Here is a 19,374-nt window from a genome sequence, read left to right as displayed (position 1 = left end):
TGGTTGTAACTGTAAAATGAAAGTCTTTCATGTGTGGCATGTTACACGATTCTCCTTATTTCATAGCCAGGTTTCAGATGCGTATAAATTTAAATCTGAACATCTTATATTATTCTTTTAAAGACATTTTTGTATTATATATGTCTTATTAGATTAATTAGATTAATTTCTTACTGTTAAATTCTCTATAAACCATATAACTGAAATAAAATATTTAAGGCCATTTAAAAGTGTTAAAGCATGCAGTAAAATCTTATTAGTTTGGATTCATTTAATTTACAATTTGTCATGAAATTAGAGAAGATTTATGTTTACTTACACTAACAGGGTGGATGGGGGGTGGGGTGGATGTGAGGGAGGGTTTGGTAAGAAAATTCCCTGAGAGGAAATCTCAAATTACTTAGCAAATTATTTTATTTTATTAAATTGTCATGTACGTTGGAAGTTACTGTTTACAGAGAATAAGCTGATATTCTAATTATTAGTTTCATTAAAACAGTTCCTAGGGGCCTCTACCTGATAACGCTTTTTTAAAGACTGGATCCAATTGCTGAAGGTAGTTAAACATGACAAAGGCATTTCTTTTAAAATATCATATGTATTTAGATTGTACTCATTTTTGCTGCCTTCCTACAGTTTATTCTAGATAGTTTCATATGCTATAGTGAAAGCTAATTTATTTTTGGTGTTTATAGAGAAATTATTCCTTACTAAACCCTTCATTTAATTTCAAAAAGGAATCTGAATTATTTTAAGTTAATTTAGAGTACATAACTTTAAATCCTTTTCTTATTTTCCTTGACTATAGAAATGATATGGCCTTATTGAACTGTTTGTTCAGTGTTAATTCTGATATTGTCACCTATGAAACATATAGTTTTAATTGGCCAAGAGCTATCCTATATAGACATTTCGATGAGAAGTGTGTCAGCTTGAAATAAATTTATGTTTGGGAAATTATTCTCTTAACGGCATTAACCTGAAAATGTCTGTGAATGCTTAATAATGAAAACGTTAGAATGGTTTGTGGGTAGATGGGTATCATCCTGTATCTGTGTGAGTTCTTGAGATAGCATAATAGTGAGCTGGAGTCTTTAGGCTGCAATTTGTACCCACCTTTCCAATTCTTGTAGTGGAGCCCTGATCTTTCTAGGACACACGTTGAGGCATTGGGAGAGAACAAAATAGGTAAATTGATGATTAGCAGAAAGTGGTTTTGGATACCCTAAGGAAAATCAAGATGTATGAGTAGACTGGGAAAATGGGATTTTGGTGAATATGGAGATAGAGGAAGCTGGTAATACTTGGGTCCTTGAGGTAGAGATCACACCGGGGGGAGGCATTTTTCTGTCATCTCCAAATTATCTGTGTTTGAAAAATCCAAGTTACTATGAGTGCATTATTTGCAACTATCAATGGTCACAGAAGCCATAAAGTATCTAGGTTTCCCATGTTTGTATCAGGGTGAACATTTTAGCCCAGTCTGAAACAGTGGTGCTCAGTGGTGGTGCAATACTACTTTCAGGGAGGCGTTTTAGAAATTTGTGGGGGAGATGCTAGTGCTTAGTGGGCAGGGATCTAGACGTCTTGAATGCCTGGGATAGTTCTGCTCCTTGGAGAATTGTCCTGTGCCTTCGATTTCTGAATGTTCCATTGGAAATTCATGCAGTTGAAAACTTGCTTACGCAGCCCAGAACTTAATTGTTTTATGTCCAAGCTGAAAGGATGTTTTGCATGATTTTAAGATGTATTGAATTTTCCAGGAATGCAACTGCTGTGTAGCGCTAGCCACAGCTATTGGATTTGTGGTGATTTAACATATAAGCTCAAGATTCAGAGTCTTATTACATCTTCTAGTGTGGTAGGTTTGAGCATTTACGTAATGAAAAGCCATTTTATTATAAATTAGTTTCTTTTTATTTCTTTTTTTAATATTACCCTTAGGGTATTGGTTAAAAAATTTTGTGTCAGCTTATCATCTATTTCTTTTCAGAATAGTAAAGGGGGAGTTATAAAATATGTGCTATAAAATGGCAGCATTGGGTCTGATAAGCGTGAAAACCACTGGTCTGAATGGAAACATCTTTTTTCATTGCTCTTTTGTGTAGTCCCAGGTATTCCAAAGGATTTACATGCTGAAACTTTACATAACACATGGTGTAAGTTACAAAAATGAAATGCTATTGAAAGATAAGAAAGTGTTCCACCACCTTTTTCTGTATAACACTGGTATTAACGAAGTTTGTGAATCATTAGGAATATAATCATAATAATTGTTTCTGTTCAGCCTAACTTTACTGTGGATAATTTACTTTACTTTTAGAAAAGGGTTAAATACATTCTTGCATTTAAATTAAAGACAAGACATGGGCTTTGGTCTTGAAATCCTTGTGTGTAGTCTTGTGTTTTTAAAGCTGGTGAAATCAGTTGTGATCAGCTGATGCACAGAACTTCCATAATGCTTCACAGAGAATTATTTTTGCTTTATTAGGGATTATGAGTACTCATGATTACGTTGAAATGCTGTTTTCTGAACAATAAGTGGAGATTTGTTACTTTTGATGAAAGAAAAAATAACAGGGTTATAGATATAATCTGACTTCAATAAAGAGGCTGATCTCATTATCACTATGTGAATTAAATAAAAAAAACAAAGCTTAGGATATTGCACTATAGCTTAATGAAAAATATTATACCAATATGTATTACGCTGTCTCACAGTTTTAATATATTTGAAGTACCATAAATAAAATATGAATTAAGCATGGGTGTAAAATCTGAATTGCTTTATTTAAAACTTTCCAGGAGAGGCCATTGTCCTGCAGTGGTAAGCTAGTGAGTTAAATGGGTCCTTGGGATCTCGCCCTTAATCGGCTATATGTGAAGCCACTGAAGCTCAGAGGTCTCTCTGTGAGCCTCCCACTGTTTCTACTGTCTGGTAGTGGGCCAGTGTCTAGAAATAGGACTCTAGTTTTCTTCCTTATAAAAAGGGCCATAATTGGGTCACAAATTTTATTTTCATTCAAAAGAGGAAATGTGTTGAGATTGGGGTTAGTTGACATTTCCCAGGCCTTAGAAGGTTAGGTGGATTAGAAGATAGATTTTATTTTCAGACTTTTGAGTCTTTTGCTTTCCTTGGGCTTTGATTACATTCAAAGATAAATTTAAAGTCTCCCTTAGAAAATAGTGTTGGTGAGAATTTAAAGAACTATCTTAGTTGAATTCAGGAATTTTATTAGTGATTAATGGATTTTTGGATAAACTACAGTTTTTATTGCTAAAAAGCACGTATTAGTTCATAACAATAGGAAGAGGGGAGATTGATTTATGAATCTAAGTATTCGAGTGGTATTTGACTTTCTATTTACCAAAGGAAATTATTTAGGTAAGGACATTGGCCTTGGTTACAGCATTTTAGCACATGAAAATGGGATTGTCCACTGTTTCACTGTTAGAAAATATACTTAAAAAATGTGCTCTGAACCCTGAATCAGGGTGTAAGTTAGGAAAGTGGACTAGAATATAATATATAAATGTTAATTCGTCTTTGTTACTGTACATTAAACAACCAGATCTTTGTGAGTAATGTATACATTATATTCTCCAAATTACTTTTGAGACACAACTAGCATTCATCAGCCTCTTATAATTTAGTTACAGATTTTTGATTATGGCTGCCCTTCAAACATGCCCTTCAAACATTTGTGAAAATCATCTTTTATTTATAATTTTTCTACCTCATTCCTTCTTGTTTCATTTCTAAACTTGTTGAAGAGAGGCCTATAATTGCTGCCTTTCGTTGCTCCCCTCCCACTGATTCCTGATGCCCACACAATCTGATTTCCATGCACTCCATGGGACGGTAGGTAATTGTAAGGCATGCTGCCAAATCTTGCTCCCTTGCCCAGGGTAGACATTAATTCACTCAACCTGGACTTGGTTTTGGAACCCTCCTACACACAGCACCCCAGGCAGCTACTGCCAGTTGATCAGAATTGGCACATGAGATGAAATCTATTTATCATTTCTGCACATGGTATCTTGGTTCATTTCTTCCTTTCCATTCCATTTCTTCTTTGTCCTTAATGATGTTCTTTCACTCCCCTCCTTCATCTGATGAATTTTTAAGCCTTCTGCTTTTTTCTCTTTACACATTTTTTTCCAGGAGAATTCACTGAGCTCAGATCTGTAATAGTCATTCCCAAATCAGCATTTCCAGCCAAGTCTCAAATCAAATCTGAATTTCAGGTTCAAACATCTAATTGCCTACAATTCCATGTGGTGATTCTACCATTACTTTCAATTGAATATGTCTGAAACTGAACTCGTTATCTTTCTTCCCCAAACAGCCTCTCCTTCTTTACTTAATTGACCATCATGGGTATTAATTTTCTGGCATCTGCATGCACCTTTGACTACTTTCTCTTTCATCGCTCAGTCAGTCACAGATGATCGGTTTTTCCCATGAAAGCTCTTGTATCTTAGACTGCATTTTTATGGCCAGTATCCTAGTTCAGGTCCTCATCATCTAATGCCACTGTCTCTCAAATTTGAGCATCAGCATCACCTGGAGGGCTTATTAACACACAGATTGCTGGGCCCCACCCTCAGGGTTTTTGATTTATAGCTCTGGGGTGGGGCTGAAAGAATTGCATCTCTCACAAGTTCCAGGTGATGCTGCTTCTGGGGAGGGGGATGAGGCTATACTTTGAGAACCACTCATTGCCTCATGCATTCCCCATCCAGTTTATCTGCGGACCTTAGCCAGATTAAATTTCCTGTAACACCCTATTTTATTGCATTATTTCCATTTCTTAACAACTATCCATAATGCCCTATTTCTTAACATTTCTTATCCAGACTCTTGCCTAGTTTCCAGGGCTCCTCACAATTAAGCATAATTTACCCTTCAATTTTTCCTTCTTACAAACAAGCTTGGTTTGGTTTCCTTTCCATCTAGCTAATGTAGACCCTTGTTCATGTCCCACCTCCTTCATGAAGTACTCCATGATTACAGCTAACCTTGCTAAGTTTCCTTAATACTAAACCCCAAAAACACAATATTACTAACTCAGACTATAATCTCCTTAATGGTAGAGACCATATGTTTTCATCTCTTATAAAGCCTATATAGGATAGGTCAACATGGACTTAGTACCTAGGGAATTGATTTCTCTAGTTTATGTTATTCCTAGAGGTTACTTGATTTGGGAGAAAATAATTAAAAACACACAAACAAGTAGTTTCATGTGTTTGACCAGAGATCAGAAAACTGGGCTTAAACATTGAAACCGAGACCTTACATCCAGTACAATAAGCTTATAATGAATACCCATCCTTCTCTCCTTTGTAAACAATATACTGTGGGTAGTGGTGGCCCCAGATTTTCTGTACAGGAGGGTCCAGGAGCAGAAATCTATGGTGGTGGCAGTGGCGCAGAGAGCTAGGGGCAAGGGGACTTGGCTTGAAGTTCTTTTTGAGTAGCTGTCACACTTTTTACTTAGTATGTGATTTGACAGTTTGTGTTATGTTTCTTCCAAATCTTCCCCAAGCTACCCCAAAAACTGGTGACTTATTTTACCTAGTGACCAATATTTGACTTCACAAATCAGACAGTTAACACGTTTTTATTGGACTCTGCTGCGTGCCTAGCAAAGCCTGCACGGTATTGCCCCCTCTACCACCCTGTCCTACCTCCCCACGCCTCCCCTTTGTTATTGCTTTGTCTATAAAGTCTAAAGGCTGTTTTCGGTTGTTTGCTCAGTGGGTGTCTGATAGCTTCTCCAAATGAACGAAGTGTGACTTCGAGGAGAACAGCTGACAGTATATGTTGCCAATACACCGTTTTATTCCTTTACTTTCATTTTAGGGGGCTTCGAGGGGGCTTTTAGGGAAAGTGGAGGCTCAAGCATGAATTCAGTCCCATCACACTCCCATTTAACACAGCTGTGTAAGGGGACGAGGGGATGTTAGAGATTTTCCAATTTGGGCCCTCATTTTACAGATGACATCAGCCATGGCCTAAGGCAATGACGTGTTTTTGAACAAAATTACAAAAACTAATTGCAGCAAAGCTGGGACTAGATGGGAGGCCCCTATGTTTCCAGCTTGGTCCTCTTTGCCTTTCGTGAGTCTTTCTGAAGAAACTTCTCAGGACTATTGGAATATAATGGAAACAGGTTTGGGTGGTTTTGGTACTTCATTTGGGGTTGGAGATTTAATGCTGTTTAATTTATAGCTTTATCCCCAGTGAACAAAATACACCCATTTCTGAAACAAGCAAAAAAAAAATTAAGCTATGCATCAAAAAGCAATATCCAGAGGTAATTATTATTTTTTAATTTAAATTATAGATCTTATTTTCCTAAAGGCTTTGTGAAGTCTTGCAACTATTATTCAGGATATTAAGACATGAAATACCAGATGTATCTGATTCTCAATACTGGTTTTATGAATTGTCTGCTTAACAAAGTGAGAACTGTAGAATATGAATGATGAGCTTGTCTATTGCTGTACAGCTTCTGCAGCCTGGCATTGATGTTTGTTTTCACATAGAATGGAACATGAGCTGGTTTCCATGAGTACTTACTGTGAAGCAAACAATAAAATGGACATTATTTGCATATTATACCATTCAAATTAGAAATTTATGAAGATATATAAATCCCGTTGGAGCAATACTATTACAAAATAAACCATTAACTTGATGCTGTTAATGCTTAGGTTGCCAAACTCTTTGTAACTCTGTGCCTTCTGATTCAATATATATGGTTATGAATGTGCAGTTAAGGATTTTCATTCTAACATTGTCGTTAAATTTAACATGTAAGTAGCCTCAGTTACATTGCCAGGTATCTAGACTGATGGCAGTCTTAAGATACATTATCCTTAGGTGATAGTGAATGTAACTGTCAGCTGAACATCATACTTAGAGTGTGTGTGTGAGTGTGTGTGTTTGTCAGGTTTGTCTGCCAAGGAGATGCTGCCACAGATGGGTAATGGCAAACTTACAGGTTTCTTTCTAACCCTGAGATTTATCCTAGTCGTCTTTCAACTCTTCTTCCAGTCAAACCCTGTACCTTTTATAAGCTTGGGAGCAGGACAGGGTTTATCCTGGAACCCATGCTGTGAGTCATTTAGTTCTAATATATTGTGTGTTGTATTTCATTGATTTCATGGATGCTTCCATTATTATTTTTAAGACAATCAGTGCTCTTTTTCTATTAATGAATTTATTGAAATCATAAGATTAATGGATATTTCTGTGGAGCTGAAAATTTAATTTGGCTATATCTTATTGTATAAGCTTTGGCTCAGCTGTCTAAATCCTGGCACACTCTGTCTTTTTCTAAAATCTGCTTGCATTATGCAGTTACATGTATTTTTCTTCTTCTTATAGCAGATCTTTATAGTTTCTTTTCAGTGTTTTAAACTAGCACATGAAAGTAATAGGCTTTATAAAATTGGACATGACCCACATCAGCCAATGGGAAAACCGGGAAGAGAATGGAGAAAAGGGAAAATCCCGAAGGACCTGACATTTTTCTAAGAGGCAAGCCATCATTTTTATTAAGTAACTTATGGAGATTGTTTAAGAAACACTGTAATTGGGGAGGGAATTATAGTGTGAGGATTATGCAAAGAAAATGAAGGAAATTGGTGTGTCCCCTGAGGTCTAGGGAATCTATGGAATTCTCAAGTCATGGTTGCATTTTCAAGCTTTTGTTTTTTCATAGATGAGGAGGCATTCATAAAATCATTCCATCTTTTGGAGTCATTTCTGTTCACCATTCAAGGAACTGTCTTAAATTGTTACAGTGTCTCATCCTCCTCCTCCCTCTCTCCGCCTAGTTTACCCAGTTTCTGAAAACAGAATTTGGATATAGGTCATGTAACATAGAAGACAGGTGGGGTGTAATGAATTTATGCTATGCTTGCTCTGAGGATTAAGACCATGGTATTCACAGTTCCTAAGACTGCTAGAGTCAAGTATAAGGTTAGGAATCTTGGAGTTTCTTAAAAATTAGAAATTCTAAGAATTAGAATTAGAATAAGAATCTAAGAATAAATTAGAAATTTTAAGAATCTTAGAATCTAACTTCTTAGAAATTTAGAATGTGTCTAATAGGAGGAAAAGATTGCTAGACATTTAGTAAAGAAGAATCTTTGGACTAACCAAAGCATTTGTTTAGAATGTTGTTTACTAAAACAAACAAAAATTTGTTAGGAATCGTGAGTTGCTTTTGACCATGCAAGTATTATTTTTGATAATACTTTCAAATAAAGGGTTTAGGGCCATACTTTCTGTAACCAAGCAACTGCAGTGCTTGACTTTCTCTCCCATGTTTTGTGGTCAGTGTCCTGTCATCTATAACTTATTGACAAAAATGCTAGTGTTTGTGTTCATTACGATACGTTTGCTATTGGGACCGGCCCCGTGACTGAGTGGTTAAGTTCACACGCTCGGCTTCAGAGGCCCAGGTTTCCCCGGTTTGGATCCTGAGTGCGGACCTAGCACCGCTCTTTAGGCCATGATGAGGCAGCGTCCCACGTAGCAGAGCCAGAGGCACTCACAACCAGAATATACACCTATGTACTGGGGGGCTTTGGGGAGAAGAAAAAAACAAATACATTTGCCTTTGAGAAATAAATGGTTTCAGAGAAGATTTTAAAAAGTATAGGGTACAAGTATGTGAAAAAAAGTATGTGTTTCTGTCTTAACACATTTTGAAAAGAAAGTGTGTATGTATGTATAAGCTATAGAACCATACTTACTGAGCTTGAAATAATTTTGCAAATTTCATGGCAAATCTGATTGATATGGCTTGAAAATTTCTTTTTTATTTTTTCTCTTTTCACAAACTTTGCCAGCCCCTGAAGATCTGCTGGGAAACTCCCTGTGCTAATAGGCAAAGTTGGCCTTTCCTGTGCTTCTCTTTAAAGTAGCCCTTCCTGAAACAGTGACCTTTTAGTTTAATAACAGTTTTATTTGAGAAAATGTTCAGATCCTGAGAGCTGAAAAGAGTGTTTTCAGAAAGGCCATTTTAAATAGTGGTCTCCAAATGGTCTTTTTCCCTCACACACTTCGGATCAGACTGTCAGAAGGAATATATTGTTGCTTTCTGTATTCTATTGATTTAAAAACAAATAACATAAAACTTAGATTTGCTCAAAACCTATTTCTACACTGGTTTATTTTCCTGCCTAGGCTTTGATTTGCAATTTGAGATTTTAAACTCTTTATGCTAGGTCATGTTTTATCTTTTGTTATTTTAAATTCTCCACTGTACCTAAGGTAATTACTTTTTCAGCTGTGACCTTGGACATGCGACCCAAAAGTTGTAAATTTTTTTTTCTTTTCCGGAAACAGCAAGGGCTTTAGAAAGACAGCTGTGCTTTGGTCCCTTTACTGACCAAAAATGCTGTCAACCAGCTGGTCCCTTGGGCATGTCTTCTTCAGTGGCCTTGGGAGTTTCCTGCCTTGTTCGTTGTTGGTGCTTCCCTCCTCCCCTCATGGCCTCCCTAGATGATACCACCAGTTACCTGCATCTGTTTCTCACCCCATCCCATGGCAGGTGGCAGGGCCGATCGTGATAGCCCAGAGGGTGTAGAGAAAGAAGACAAGCCTTGCAGCTACATTTCCTTCTCTGCAGCCTCTCCTGTGTGGCTTCCTTCCCAGCCACCCAGCTGGTCACCATTTGGCAGTGGCGTCCTTACTGTTCCATTCCAGGTTGATCACATCATAATAAGAAGCTCACAGTTGATTTTTTGGCTTTTCCCCTGGCAGGAATCCCCCTATGTAAGAGGCATCAAATGCACTATGAGGATACGAGACCATTTTAGTAGCTCACTTAGAAAACTAATTTCATTGCTTCATACTTAGTCCTGGTATACAGAGGTCTTACAGAAGCTAGTTTTAATTGACTGAATGAAGTTCAATTGAATTGTGATTGAGAATTTGATTGAATTTTGCTTGAGAGAAATTTTGCTGTGGTAATTTGAATCAATCCGGGGGAATGGTGTGATTTCACACATACAGGCTGTGTGTTGGTCCTAACTGTTACGTTAAACTACAGAGTATAGTTTGATCAGGTAGTACTAATTGGGTTAAATGTTTGTTTCAGTTTTTGCTACGAATAGACCAACCTGCTGTGAACAACTTGAAAAACAGCAAGTGTCAGGTTGTTTTGTTGTTTATAAGAAGTGATGGAAATGTGAAAGTCATCACCTCGTGGAGTGCATAATCTAGAATTCATAGCCAGGTGACACCCGTGTAACCTACCCAGTCCTGTTTTTGGATGAGGAAGTCAAAACTTGGGTTAACTGATTTATCCAAGTCTAGATAATGGAAAAACAAAGACTATTCAGACTCTTTGCTGAGCTATTGCTGTCTGTAATTTCTCTGCTGGTATTTGTATTGTTTTAAACCTTTAATAATGGAAAAAATCTTAAGATTTGCCTGAATGCATACAGAATTCTCTTTTCTAGTCTTTTTCTTGATTTTGTGTGACCTTTTCAAAGCATAGACTTGTGTCTTTCTCATGCTGGAGACTACAAAGTAGAAGAGAAGAAGGGGCCTAGAGAACGTCCATTCGAGAACAAGCCTTGAGAACTCTGCTGCCAGGAGAGGGGGTAGCTCCCCAAGCTCCCCCAGTTAGACCTCAACTGGTGTTTACTCCTTTCCCTGATTCTGTCAGTCATTCTTTTTTTATATTATATTTCTTTTGTCTTGCTTTTTTACGGCTTTATTGAGATACATTTAACATATCGTAAAATTCGCTCATTTAAAATGTACAGTTCTGGGGCTTTTTAGTATATTTACATAGTTGTGCAACCATCTCACAATCTAATTTTAGAACATTTTGAACACCACCTAAAGAAATCCTCTACCCTTAGCTGTCCTTGTCCCATTCTCCCCTTCCTCCCACCCCAGGCAACCACTGATCTAGTTTCTGTGTCTATGGATTTGCCTTTTCTAGACATTTCAGATCAGTGGAAGCATACAATATGTGACCTTTTGTGTCTGGCTTCTTTCATTTAGCATAATGCTTTCAAGATTCATCCTTGTTGTAGCATGTGTTGTAGTCCATAACTTTTTATGGCTGAATATCACACAGAATGGATATACTACATTTTGTTTATCCATTCATCAGTTGATGGGCTTTAGCTTATCTTCCCTTTTGGGTTATTTTGAATAACGCTGGTATAAATATTCATGTACAAGTTTTTGTGTAGACATATGTTTTCAATTCTCTTGAGTATATACAGTACCTAAGAGTGGAATTGCTAGGTTATGTGGCTTAGCGTTTTGAGGAACTGCTAAACTGTTTTCTACAGTGCTTGCATCATTTTATATTCCCATCAGCAGTGTTTGAAGGTTCTAATTTCTCCACATTCTCACCAACACTTGTTATTGTTTGTCTTTTTGATTATAGTGGTTTAAATTGTTTTATCATTGTTGTTTTGATTTGCATTTCCTTAATGACAAATGCTGTTGAGCAATTTTGCATGTGCTTACTGGCAATTTCTTATACCTTTTTTAGAGAAATACCCTTTTGTATTGTTTGCCCATTTTTAATTTTGTTGTCTTTTTATTGTTCTCTTGTAAGAGTTCTTTGTATATTCTAGATACAAGTCCTTATCAGCTATGTGATTTTCCAGAATTTTCTCCTGTTCTCTGGGTTGTCTTTTCACCTTTTTGATGATGTCCTTTGATGCTGTTTCTTTTTTTTCTTTCTTTCTTTTTTCTTTTTGAGGAAGATTAGCCCTAAGCTAACATCTGCTGCTAAACTTCCTCTTTTTTTTGCTGAGGAAGACTAGCCCTGAGCTAACATCCATGCCCATCTCTACTTTATGTAGGACGCCTGCCACAGCATGGCTTAACAAGTGGTGTGTAGGTCTGCACCTGGAATCCGAACTGGTGAACCCCGGGGCGCCAAAGTGGAATGTGTAAACTTAACCACTGTGCCACTGGACTGGCTCCTGATGCTGTTGTTTTCTGATAGTCCACAACTGAGAGAACACATCCGTATAACCTTTCATGGATCTTCTTTATTTGTTATTGTGCAATGTCAGCTAAATTAAAAAATTCTTTTTGCATATCCTATTGTAATTCATTTTTTGCATATGCCTTGAGGCAAGGCACTTATAATGTCGAGATCGTCAAATAAAGTGTCATTGCAGAGCAGAGACAGTGCTGTCTAGCAGTCCATCTCATAGGCTCAACCCCTGGAAATAGCAGTTAGGTCCCTGTGTATTCCTAGATCCTTCCAAGCGTTTCTGGTGCTTTCTTGGTCGTAATTTTGGGTAATGGGTTTGCGGTGAAGAGGAAATAGTCTCTGCTTATTTCTTATGGAAGGCTCTTCAGGAGTATGTAAAATTTGTCTAGTTTATTTGCTATCATAGCTGTAAGAATCTTTACAAAACATATCTTACAAAATCTTCTAATAGGAAAGACCAGATGTTTCATATCAAGTCACCAGGTATTTAGAAAGCTCCAGAGCTCCAGCCGTGTTCTCAGCACTGTTCTCTTTCCAGTTGTTGGCACCTGAATTTGAATGACACATGTTCCAAAAAATGTTTCAAAATGTTCATAAATGCCTTTTTTCGTAAATCCTGGAAAAATGAATGTACATACAAATGGTTTTCTTTCTGTAATAAATTATTTTTCAAATGTTTACTTGTTGAAGTGAGAATGCTTTGGTGTCCTTTTTCTCTCTGAAATCCCTTCCTTACAGCTTCTCCTGCCCTTATATGCAATTGTCAGACTTTAATGACAGGACATCATTTTAAAGAATTTGTACTTAATGGCTCAGTCCCCACTGGGCAGTAAGCAGCTCCTTGAGTTTATTATAAATTTTGGCAGGTGTGGAGATTTCTGGGTCACCAGGGACCTCTTGATTAAATTGCTCCTGAAGTGACTAATTGGTCTTTTCCACAGTGCTTAGGTGGTTCCAAGGAGACACTGACCAGCTGGCAGGACTTTACCCATTAAGATCTCCTCTCAGCTTTGTTTTCCTGAGTATTTTCTTGCTTTCGTTTTTAAGAGGTCACTTATTTTATCTCCTTCTCCTTTCAATGTTTCTAGTTTCTGATGAAGAATTGAAAAGAAGAGTGGCTGAGGAGCTGGCACTGGAGCAAGCCAAGAAAGAATCCGAAAATCAGAAACGGTGAGTTTTGTAGTATCTGAGAGAGATTTTGGTGACTTGTCTTAATTATCAAATATTGTTAGGGAGGAATGATTGTAATAAGACTGGTTATCTGTGTTTGGCTGAACTTCAGAATGTGAACTTGGCCACTTTCAGTTTTGGATTGTGCTTATTAGAGCCCTATTTTACCCTCTTTCCAAACGATTGTAAATGACCGTTACATCTCTCTTGTGGTTCTTCGTTGCGTGAATACTGAGCCCTCTTTTCTCAATAAGTGAGAAGTAGTTCTTGAGGATTCTCTAGGCATTTCTCAGGCTAGTTTCTTTCAATGAATGTTTATGATTGAAGATTATGTTGTCTACTGTGGGTACTAAGGTTAACAGTATTGTAGCTAACAGTGAATGTCGTATGTTATATATAGTGTCCATATTAACAAATAGCACTAATTAGTAACACACTCACTTAAAAAAACTGAAGACATTACAGAAATACGTAAGGTTGAAAAATGAAAATCCTCCATAATTCCATTCCACAGGGATAACCACTCTTGGAACATTTCATTCCCCTGTATGTCCTTCTATATTGTTGTTGTTATTGACACTGCTACTGAGAACAGCTAAAAGAATGTTCACTGAAGTGTTTTTGTAGTAATGGAACACTAGAAGTAATCCGGATGCCCAGCATGGGGGACTGGGTGAATGAATTATGGTTCATGCCTACACTGGATATAGACAGTCAAGTAGATCCTTGTGTACTGATTCAAAAGGATGTTGAAAAGCTGTAAACTGGAAAAAAAGCAATGTTCAAAACAGCATAAATAAAATTTTTTTTTGTAAAAAGCACTACTTTTTAAAGACTTAAAGTATATACTTATTCATAAAAATATGTGAATGCATTTTAATCCAAGATAGTCAAGTGCTTCCCATCTGTGCTCCTTCTGAAATTTGCATATAGCACAGAGCATCGTTATTATATGATCCTGTGAATGTCTTTGTGTTGCTGGCACTAAACGCAGTATCTCTCACCTGCAGATGCTTAGTATGTGTTTGTTTTTGTTTTAGATTGCTTAACTGTTTTGCTTGAGAGAGCTAAATGTAAAGAATCTTTGAATTGGATTCTAGTCCTACTGGCCATGGGACCTTCAATATGTAATTTAACCTCTTTGGGCCTTAAATATTCATCTCTAAAGTGAGGGGTTTGAAAAACATTCTCTAATATTTCTTCTCTTTTGTTGAAGTACTAAGCTAGTGCCCATTTGCTTAAAACCTGTGGGACAGGACATGAGTTTTAGATTAAGACCACCATTTTGTTAGGAAATAGACAAAGCACATGGCTTAGGGATTTAAAAATCAAGATGTAATTAGTACTGCTAAAGGGTCTGTGTATATTTCAGTAGTTTCCTGTGCAGCACTTTATAATTATTTAATTGGGTTAGGTTGATAAAGTATGTAATTAGATAGTGAAGTTTAAATATGCAAAAAATTTCAGGCCGTTTTCATTAAGAAGCAAAGAAAATCAATATGTTATGGTCGAATTTCTTGTCTTTGAAATTTTATTATTTTTAACTGAATTTTATTTTAATAAGGATTTTTTAGTTAGACTCTCATATTTACTTGGCTTATTATATTTCACACAGGATTTTTTTGTCTTCCTTTCTGCTCATATGGTACAGGCTAGAATAATTCATTATGGTGAGTTTTTTTTTTCCTTCATTATTCAACTCCCATTTGCTCTGCCTTGGTCTATGAAAGGTAAAGGGCAGATGAGATGAATAAAAGGTGCCAGTGAGAGCCAATTTCGTCTCTCATGTGGACTGGGCTTGGCAGCCTAGCTGTGACCTGGACAAATGACTATGGATAAAGAGTTTATTTTCTGTCACCTTTAAGGAGAGCAGAGGGTGGTATAGGCTTTTATTATTTTTTCTTTTAAAAAAATGTTTTCTTTGAAGCCTTCTTCATGAAAACTTCTAGCTGTCAAATCTTGGCAAAAAGTGTGTGTTCATCTATATGATAGTTCTTAGAAGAATCAATAGCTATTTTTTCTCTCTCTCCCAGAGAAGGAACTTTAGAAAAAGCATTAAGAAAGTTTTATGTGCAGTCTTTTAAAAATAACTTTTTGGAGTCAGAAAGCATTTATACATTATTCTATGTGTTCCCTTAATTGAATAAAGCCTTATAAGCGGTTTTAGAAAATAGTTCCTGTGCCATTGTACTGTCACTTGTTCATGACCTGCTTACCAGATTGTCTCTTTTCATGCCAAATGCACATGTAAATGTAAGCAAGTTCTTAAGCACTTAAGATCGGGACATAGGCACACGTCCATGTAAGGAATTGAGCTTGTGCAAAAAGGACTTTAGAAATTATTTCAATTGTGATGTTTTTCTTCACAGAATATTTATTTTCGTTGTTTAACCTATTTATTTTGGATATTTCTAAGCACATTCAAAAACGGAGAAGAGTGCAATGATCCCCTTGACCCATCACACTGTGTCAGCAGTTCTTGTTTCATCTGTACCCCTGCTCTCTCTGCCTGTGTGCTGAGTGGTAAGGAGAAGCAATAACATTTTTAACAGCTTGGGGAACTTTGTGGCAGGGAAATATTCTGCAGTGTCTTCTATCAGGCTAGTTTAAATAAGGACCTTGTTTTAGTTAGGTTTTTTCTTTTGGTTGAAAGACTGAAACTTAACTTAGGAAGCAAGGACATTTTGAGAAGCATATTGGGTAGCTCAAAAGAATCAAAAGGAAGACTAGAGAACTACTAACTAGGGAAGAACTGGGTACTACTGAAACTGTACACAGTGGGGAAGAAGTAATGCCCCAAAGGAGATCAGGATGAGGGTTCCATAACAAAGGGGAAAGGATGGTGGGTAGCTGAATTTCATCGAATTGAAGATGCCATCGATATTAAGCAGCATTGTATTGATGTACCACTAAGAAAAAAATTGCTGCAAATTATGACACAGTAGTTTCTCTCTTAGAATTCGCTTATTGAAAGAGCTCAGTAACACTTTGAATTTTTAAGATTTCACTTGTGTATTCATAAAAGGGAAAACGTAACCAAAATACGTTAAGTTAAGGCAGCAGTTCTCAATTGGGGGAGATTTTGTTCCCGGGGAGATATCTGACAATGTCTGGAAACATTTTTGGCTGTCACAACTTGTCAGGTGTTATTGGCAGCTAGTGGGTAGAGACCAGGGATGCCGCTAAACATGCTGTAACGCACAAGACAGCTCCCACCTCTACCGTCCATCCCAAACAAAGAATTATCTGGCTTAAAATGTCCATAGTGCTGGTAGTGAGAAACCAAGGGTTAAGGTGTTCTTAAAACCTGTCCACATTGGCCTCATTTCTTCTGAATCACTTTTTGACTGAGGGTCTTGATGTTCTTGTTTTTCCAGACAATATCATACTCTATGCCAGTGAAGCCTTGGCAACACAGCATTCTTTAAAAGATTGCTCCACTGTTGTTCCTGGGATTTTTCCAGGCTGCTGACATCAGTTTTGTAAATTTTGGTGCTTATGAGCAGGCTATGACTACTGTGCAGGACTGCTGCCTGGCAGACAGCAATAGTAAGATGCTTTCAAGAATGTGAAGATGTGGAAAAATACGGTGCTAGAACTGTATTTCATCAATACAGTCCATATACACCCTAGAGCATAACATCTCTTGGATTGAAAGTAATTTCTCGAGTTTCTGCCTTAACTCCCACCCAGTGCAGAAGCTTTTTACAGCATCTCTGACTGGTAGTGCCACACTCATTTAGATCCCTTTCATTTAAACTGAAGATATTTCATTAGGCTATTTAAAATTTATCTGAACTCCTTTAAACCGCCACTCCTTTAAATCGAATATGCAGACGTGGCACAATTAGAAGTTGCTTTAGTGTAGAAGGTTTCTACTAGGGCACTAGGACTGTGTATGTTGTCTTGTTATTTCTAAAAAAATTTGCACCTGGAATCTCAATTCAATTTATCTTAGATCTGATTCTGTTTTATGAGAATCTCGAGTAATTTGCTTAGTTAACAAAATCATGCCAGAAAATCCCTGACATAATATTAGTACACAAACTAAAATTGTTGGATCTAATTTGGAATCAGCTTTGCTTATCACAGCATCTAATGGATGGAATAGTTGTTTGGGGTATTGGGAGTCCAGAGTAAATTAAATGCTCATGTCACAGTCTGTTTTTGCTCTGATACTCTATTGCATGTTGTGGATTATAGCTGCCCATGTTGTGTTGTAACTATAAGCAGGCCAATATAGCAAGGACATAATATGCTGCAGTTTGAATATAGATTTTTAAAACGTGATTTACTTCTCTGCTGCACCCTACCTCCAAAAGTCAGTCTCTGACAGCAAGAAAAATGTGACTACTTCTGACCTCTGACCTTTGGCATTTGAATTTCACCTCTTTACCTATAAAGCCAAGTGAGAGTGTTTCAGTTTTAATAACCTTTCCTCAAGAAACCAAGAAAAAAGGGAATAGTTACTTTATGTTGTAACTAGCTGTACATCAATGAAGATTGCTTGCTTGCTGATTTTAGGTGGATGTGAGTTGAGGTTTTACCTTATTTTTAATTACTTGGAAAATTACATCAGATTTGTGAGACTTAAAATAATTAATGTGGTTTAATAAAGTAGTCATAAATTTTGTCAGGTAAATTTTGGGTAAGTTAGAGTATAGCACAGTTCATTTATTTTTCCATTTATAGCATCAAATAAGGGCTTAAAACTTAATTGTACTTTTTAGTTTCTCATAGAAAAGGTAAAATTCATAGGGATGGTACCTTCTGTTCAAATTCATTATACATAATAATTTATCTCAATTTTATTATTAGATATTTTCAGCCTTTGGAAGAAAAAGCTGAAAAAGGAAGGAGGAACGAATCCACTAGAGATAAACAGCATTTTATGGGTTAGCGTCACATTGAAAATACATAATGGAGGAAACCATCTGCCTAGTGTGGTGCCTTGCATATAGTAAGCTCTCACAAATATTTGTTCAATTGAATGAACCACTAGGACTGGAAAATCTTGACCATCTTCTAGAAAGGGCAGTCTTCTCTCTATACATACACATATATATTCCACATTATAATAAAAATAACAGAAAAATTAAATTATGCCTTTAAAATCAGACATTAACTAGAGACTATAGATAGTTGTCTCATAAATCTTTGTTTTAAGTTAGTGTAGCGTTTAACATTGTTTTCTAGTTGTAGACATGAATTATACAGTTGTTATGAAATTACATACCTCAACTTGTGTGTAATCCCTAGGTGTATAGTAATTAAAAAAAACTTTCAGGGAACAAGTACTGTTGATAACTAATACTTACCAAAGGCTTATCACAAAAGTGTAGTTTTGAAGTGACCTTAAAAGATCAGTTAGTAGTCGGTATTTTCTTGTGGCACTCAACGACTGTCACAGCCAAACAAGTCTCACTTCTGATTTACAGATATTTGCAAAGAAGGTGATTACAGAAACTTGAGTTATAATTCTTCAGTGACACACACCTGATGTCCAGGTGTACCTTCTACCACCGCTGTGATGTGAGCGTATTTCCCAGCGTCTGGCTCCAATAGGGCTAATGGAGAGTTTGTTGGCATTATCTGCAAAATGTTCCTTTATGTGCTCTGACATTTGAGAGATTCTTCTGTAGTATAAAAATCCCAATATATCGGATTAATTTTCTTATCAACCCCATTGAAGCCCTGTTCTTTAAAAAATGCATATTGCATTGCTGTTGTTTTATACCTATACTTTTCTATTCCATTCTGCTTAAAAGTAGATAAAGACTTAACCAGTTCTGAATGTAACAGGAAGACCACCTCCTAGCCGTCTGATGCTTCTCACGGGAAGATGATTAGAAGTGCTGTGTATGTACTAGGTATTGGAATCTTGTGCCATCTGCTATTTTCATCTTTTTTCTTCAAGTGACACTTTTCTATTTTTAATAGAGACAACTGCTTCCTATAACCAACAATTATAGAAGGTTGGATTATCCAGTCTGTCTTTTATTCTCATCTCTACTTCTTTTTCCAAATCCAATTTTCTTTCCTGTTGATGCTACACCATTGTAGAATCCTACCCCGAATTCTGTTTGAGAAGCTATTTTTACATGGTAGGAATATTAAACCTAGAAAACCAGAATCAATCAAGCATGCCATAGACATCTGTAACTTTTTCATTGGTTGTAATAGCAGCAGTGATGTTCCGACACTT

The 19,374-nt window shown here is 36.7% G+C and overlaps 1 protein-coding gene across 4 annotated transcripts in view; it reads left to right on the top strand.

Annotated features, from left to right (window-relative positions):
• CHCHD3 (coiled-coil-helix-coiled-coil-helix domain containing 3) overlaps positions 1 to 19,374 on the top strand; it is a 269,569-nt gene that overhangs the window by 39,022 nt on the left and 211,173 nt on the right. For all 4 annotated transcript variants that reach the window (XM_014840846.3, XM_044747506.2, XM_044747560.2 and 1 more), the window contains exon 3: positions 13,088 to 13,169. In XM_014840846.3, coding sequence (XP_014696332.2) covers positions 13,088 to 13,169 — 82 coding nt within the window. The remainder of the gene's footprint in view (positions 1 to 13,087; positions 13,170 to 19,374) is intronic.

Source organism: Equus asinus, chromosome 1 (genome assembly GCF_041296235.1).
Source record: "Equus asinus isolate D_3611 breed Donkey chromosome 1, EquAss-T2T_v2, whole genome shotgun sequence".
NCBI lineage: Eukaryota > Metazoa > Chordata > Mammalia > Perissodactyla > Equidae > Equus > Equus asinus.
The sequence above is the reverse complement of the archived record's forward strand: the minus strand, read 5'-3'. Positions and strand labels throughout refer to the sequence as shown.